General features: G+C 65.4%; 1 protein-coding gene across 1 annotated transcript in view; it reads left to right on the top strand.

Moving 5' to 3' along the window:
- The window catches only part of Rpl18a (ribosomal protein L18a), a 2,688-nt gene extending 318 nt beyond the window's left edge, over positions 1 to 2,370 (top strand). Inside the window, exons 2-5 of the mRNA XM_005409550.2 lie at positions 1,254 to 1,433; positions 1,598 to 1,727; positions 2,022 to 2,131; positions 2,232 to 2,370. Of these exons, the coding sequence (XP_005409607.1) occupies positions 1,254 to 1,433; positions 1,598 to 1,727; positions 2,022 to 2,131; positions 2,232 to 2,324 (513 nt within the window). The 3' untranslated portion in view covers positions 2,325 to 2,370. The remainder of the gene's footprint in view (positions 1 to 1,253; positions 1,434 to 1,597; positions 1,728 to 2,021; positions 2,132 to 2,231) is intronic.
- Positions 2,371 to 5,781: the final 3,411 nt, after the last annotated feature.

Raw genomic sequence — 5,781 nt, 5'->3', positions numbered from 1 at the left:
GGGCCCGGCCCGGCCGGGGCGCGATCGCGGGGCCGCAGGGGCCGCGTGTGTTTCCCGGCGAGATGGACAGGGGGCACAGCTCGCAGGCCTGTGCCGCGTACCTGGTCGGGCCACTGAGCCGCAGTTTCCCTTGCAAAGTGTGGGGAGCGACGCGGCGCGGCTGGGGAAGCCGAAGAAAATCACCGATCTCCGGCAGGAGCGCAGGGCTGGCGCTGTGCCCCTCGGGGCGGAGGAGCGGGGGGAGGCTGGACGGGGCGCCTGTGAGTCTCCCGCCCGGCTTCCGCCGCCCCCCGCCAGGGGAGGACACCGGGAGGCGGCGGGGAGGTCTTCGCGGTTGTCTGGTTATTTATTTTATCAGTAAAAAGCCAGCGCCGTTCGCTGAGGTGGCTTTTGCCAGCCAGCGTGGGCTGGGACGACACAACGTTCACGCCTTTGCCTGTTTATTTTTTTTTTTAACGAAAGATGAAACCCAATGTCTTCACAGTGTGCTAGAGCACCTTGCCGGCCCTTTTTTATGTCGAGGCAGGTTCCTAAGTTTTCCTGGCCGGGCTCGTTGAACTTTTCTGGTAATTCTTCAACTTCACCCTTTGAGGGCGCCGAGATTACAGACGGCCGCTGCATGCCCAGGCCCACACCTGTTGTGTTTTTTGAGACAGGGTTTTTCTATCTAATTCAGACGGTCCTGGTCTTAAACTCGTGGCGATTCTCCTGTCTCAGCCTCCCAAGTACTGAGATTATAGACAGGTGCCACCACACCCACCTCCCAGTCTTTTCTTTTGAGACAGGATCCTGTTAAATTTCCTGGGTTGGCCTTGAACTAGCCATCCTGCTGCCCTGGTTTGTCAGTCTGCCAAGATCAAAGGCATGCCGCTAGGCTCAACACCTTTGCACCTGCAGCTGGGGGCTGGCTCGGGAGAGGTCTCATCCTGGCTCTGCCTGGAGTGGGCTCTGAAAGCCCAGAGTGTCACTGTCCCTTTGTTCAGCCAAGGCTGTGGCGGTATTGTGAGCCACAGAGGGGCCGGTGAGCTTTGCAAAGCGCCTCAGGGTCAGTGTGGAGAAAGGAAGCGCTGGCCTTGCCCCTCTGCCTTCCCTCCGGGCAATGGTGGGAGCTTACCTGCTCTGGGCCCTGGGCCGGGGTCACCGGGGCCCTCGCTCCCCTCACCCTGCGGCACGGGTGCCGCTCAGGTCGGCTGTAGCGTCCGGGGTCGCCCAGGCTTTGGGTGACGGCCCCACTCTCAGCTCTTCGCTTTCAGCTCCGGGAGTACAAGGTGGTGGGGCGCTGCCTGCCCACCCCAAAGTGCCACACGCCGCCCCTCTACCGCATGCGGATCTTCGCACCCAACCGCGTCGTGGCCAAGTCCCGCTTCTGGTACTTCGTGTCCCAGCTGAAGAAGATGAAGAAATCCTCAGGGGAGATCGTCTACTGCGGACAGGTGGGGGCTGCAGCGGCCTGGGGGGAGGGGGCCTGGCACCTGGGCAGGCGCAGCATGGGGAGCAGCCCCGCACAGCAGGGTAGCATGCTCCTCAAGGAGACCTGTAGGTGCGGGGCTGGGTCCCGGGCTGCCGCCCAGCGTCCCCCCGCTGTCCTCCATGCCAGGTGTTTGAGAAGTCTCCCCTGCGGGTGAAGAACTTCGGCATCTGGCTGCGCTACGACTCCCGCAGCGGCACCCACAACATGTACCGGGAGTACCGCGACCTGACCACGGCGGGCGCCGTCACCCAGTGCTGTAAGCAGCGAGGCCGGCGGCGGGCGAGGGGCTCCTCGGGGTCCGGGCTCCGCACGCCCCCGCGCCGGGCTCCTTCCCACTCGCACCTCAACCCAAGAATCGCTGCTGCTTGTAGTGGCGGTTTAAACAGGGGTGCGCACAGCAAGGGGATCTCGTCGCCTTTGGAGGGCTGTGGCCGTGCCCATCAAAGTGAATCTGGAGGTCCTACACCCCTCGTGGCCAGCGTCCCTGAGCCCCACGCCGGGGTCCGGCTGGGGCCGCCTCCCTGAGCACCCTGTCCCCCGCCCCCCACAGACCGGGACATGGGCGCCCGGCACCGTGCCCGCGCCCACTCCATCCAGATCATGAAGGTGGAGGAGATCGCGGCCAGCAAGTGCCGCCGGCCCGCTGTCAAGCAGTTCCACGTGAGTGCTGCTGACGCAGGCCCCAGGCGGGGGGTGCGGCTGCCACGCCCGGGTGAGCCCCAGAGCACCGGCCCGGGCCCTCACCCCTGTCCCCCCACAGGACTCCAAGATCAAGTTCCCGCTGCCCCACCGGGTCCTGCGTCGCCAGCACAAGCCCCGCTTCACCACCAAGAGGCCCAACACCTTCTTCTAGGGGCGGCCACGGCTGTGCCAATAAACTCGGCGCCGCTCTTGCACCTGGCTGGGCTGCTGTTTTCTTTCGGTCCCGCGGAGCTCAGCAGGGGGTCCAGGAGGCTGGGGCACCGCTCCTTCCTGCAGGGCTCGCAGAGGAATGGTCCTGCTGCCGAACAGCTTTGTCCCAGGGCCCCCTTCGGGTCAGCACCCCAGCTGTGCGGGGCTGCTGCCCTAATCCATGTAAGGAGCTTAGGGCCTGTGCTCAGTGCCGTCTCCAGGAAACCTGAGAATTCCAGCACCAGCTAATCCCACCCTGCTGGGCTCTGGGGGCTCTGCAAGCTGTCTGCGGGGCAGCAGCCGGCTTGAAGAAGGCCGCCTAGGCACACTGGGGTCAGGCACAGCGTCCCCGTAACGGCCGAGAGCTTTGGGTTGGGAGGTTGGAGAGGTGAGCTGGTGTCCACAGCCAGGTACACCCGCTCCAGGGTGGGGCACAGGGCCAGAGTCCGAGGGTTGCTCCTGGGGAGGCCGGGGACAGGGCTGTCTACTGCCACTGCCCGTGCAGCCCTTCCAGTACGGGTGGCACTGCCAGGTGCCCGGAGGATGGACGCCCACCATCCCTTCCTGGCCCTGAGCAGAGCTTGGGGGCTGAGATCTTCCAGGGCTCCGGCTTGTTCACGGCAGGAAGCCTGGTGTTCTGCGCCCTTCCTTCAGCCTGGTGCTGGACCGGCCCCTCCAAAGAACCTGGTGTGGAAGGTTTCAGTTCCATCGTGGTTCCACAGAAAATTTTTCCTTGTCACTTTTAATTTTGTGGATTCGGGCACAAACATCTAACTGCCCTACGTATAGCACTTACCTTCATTGTCAGCAGTAGCTTATAGTTAGATGCCTCCCAGGAATAAAACACATTTCCCAGCCATGTTTACAGGGTGGCCTGTGACACCAGCAGCAATTATAGGTGCCATTTGTAGAGGAAACACTGGACCCATCTGGTTGGAGTGTGGATGCAACGGCTAGTGCTCTGGCAGCTGTCTTGTGCCAGGAGGAAATAATATTAGAGCACCCAAAGGAAGGGGTTTGGGAACCTGACCCTGTGAGTGCCACCACCTCCCATCCCCTGGGCTCAAAACCTTGTATGAGACTTGCAACTGTAATCCAGGCCTTGTGTGTTAGATCTTTCACCCAGAGTGGGTGTGGTGCTGTGTGACTCAGGCTTGATAGCTGTGGGAGAGCCCCTGGTGCCCAGCACCAGGGAGGCCGGGTGGACCCCTGCCCTCTGTCTTGCCCTCTAGCTGGCCGAGCAGTGCATCCAGCACCTCCAGTTGAACACTCTCAGCCGTCCATCCACACTCGGCTTCCAGCCCTAGATCTCTGCTCTCCCTGCCTTGCCACCCATGAGCCGTCACTTCAGCCACAAACACAGTGGCTGGAACTTGAGATCCTCTTGCCTCAGCCTCCCAAGCAGTTGAGATCACAGTTGTGCGCTGTCACTCCTGAGCCTGCTGCAGAGGCTTGTGTCACTTCAGAGCGAAAGGGAGGCGGCGCACAGACCTCGGGCTTTCCTTGGAGGCAGAAGTTGCACCCTGCTCCGAGCTGCAGGTGCTGGAGGACATTACCCCTCCCTCCCACGCAGCTGGGCACTGGGACCACAAAGTATCCTGTCAGGCCTGGATGCTGCCGGGGGCCAAGACCACTTCCGCGGCCTGGGGTCCCTTCCAAGTCACACACCGTCCCCAGGACCAGGCATGGGCAGGGTGGGGGCTCGGGCACAGAAACGCTGAGCGAGTCAGCCAGGGCAGCGGGGCCCTGTGCCCGGCACCACAGTTGTCAGGGCCTCGAAGAGAGGTGCCGGGGGACCTTTGGTTCCGTGACGGGTTCACAGCCCAGCGCAGGGTCCGCTGTCACTCTCTGCACCCAGGGCCACCGGAAGGTCACACTGAGCCACAGCAGCCACGAAGCCTTCACCTTAGCCCCGCAGGGCTTCAGGGCCCTTGGGTCCCCGGGTATCAGGTGGGGCAGGCGCGCTGACATGCTGGTTCCCTGCCCCTGCCGAGGCTGGAGTCCGGCACGTCACGGAAAGTGGGCTGGTTCTGCCTCGTCTCCTCCCGAGTTCCAGGAAGGGTTCCAAACCCGCCTCGTCCGCAGCTGGCTTTTTTCACGTGGCTCCTCCCTGGCTCCCGAGTCTGCAGTGGCTCCCCAGCACCCTCAGAGCCAGACCCAGGACTGTCCTGCCTGGACAGGCCCCGCGGCCTCCTGGGCTGTCCTGGCCGCTCCTCCAACTGCGCCCGGTTCGCTCCTCCCCACCCGCAGACCTTCACACTGGACATCTCCTGCCCCGAAGCGCCCTATCCTCAGTTCATTCTTTGTTTTGGTTTGGATTGTTGAGACGGGGCCTCGCTAGGTAACCCAGGGTGCCCTCGGGCTCCTGCCTCAGCCTCCCGAGTGCTGGGATGACAGGTGTGCGCGCGGGCAGCCTCTCAGCCCTTTCCCCACCTGCAGGTCTCACCTAGCAAGCTCCCCTCCCAAGGACCCACGGCGTCGCCCCACCCCACCGCACCAGGCTGTCGCGTCCCTGGTTGTGCCCTGGCCCGCCTGCCGGCGGCCGCGGCGGGAAGGCAGCCGCGCACCGCGGCCGACCGAGAGAAGGGTCATTCGCATTCCTCCGCGCCGCCCCGCGTGCGTTTGCGAGGTTCGAGTTAGTCCTGAAGGGGACCCCGTACCCGCCCTCTCCGGTGGCCGCGGTGTGGCCCAGCCGGGACAAGTGAGGACGGGAGTGGAGGGGAAGCGGGCGGCCCTGCAGCGAGGAGCTGCGCGCCCCTGAGGCGGAGCGGGCGGGAAGGGGCCCCAGGGCGCCCTTCAGCCCTCGGACCTTGGGAGCAGCGAACCCAGGAAGCTGGGGGCGCAGCCGGGGCCCGAGCCCCAGAGGCGACAGGGCCTAGGCTCCCGAACTTGCCTCCTCGGGGTCTCCAGGGACCCCAGCTCCCGGCCACCGACGGCCAGCGGGACGGCTCGCGACGACGCCCGGCTGCCAAAGCCGCCGCACGCGAACGGGGCTCAGCCTGTGCCCAGCGGCCCCTGGCGCCGGCCCGCCGCGTCTGCAGCGGGAAAGGAGGCCCGAGAGAAGCAAGAATCCCCCTCCTCCTCGGGTTCCCCTCTCAAGACCGGAGCCCCTCCGTCTGCCCCCGGCTGCGGCGCTGCCCCTCCCAGCTGCAGGCAGTCGGTCCGGGGTGCCACCCGGGGGCCCGCCCCCGCCCCTAGCGGATCCGCTGTCGTCCCGCGTACCCGGGCACAGTGGAGCCAAACCGCGCTCCCCGCCGGTCAGCAGGGCACGGGGCCAGGCGGCGGTCGGGAACAAGGACGGGGCGGGGCGGCCTGGCGCTGGCCCCTCGGCGGTGGCCACACGGTGGCCTCTCCCAGCCCGGCTGTCGCGGCCCGGAAAGGGTGCAGGTCGCGCCGCCTCTTGGTCTGGGGGCGGAGCC

This window comes from Chinchilla lanigera, unplaced genomic scaffold, assembly GCF_000276665.1.
Source record: "Chinchilla lanigera isolate Chin_1 unplaced genomic scaffold, ChiLan1.0 scaffold00123, whole genome shotgun sequence".
NCBI classification, from domain to species: Eukaryota; Metazoa; Chordata; class Mammalia; order Rodentia; family Chinchillidae; genus Chinchilla; species Chinchilla lanigera.
This window is presented reverse-complemented; position numbering and strand designations above follow the sequence as displayed.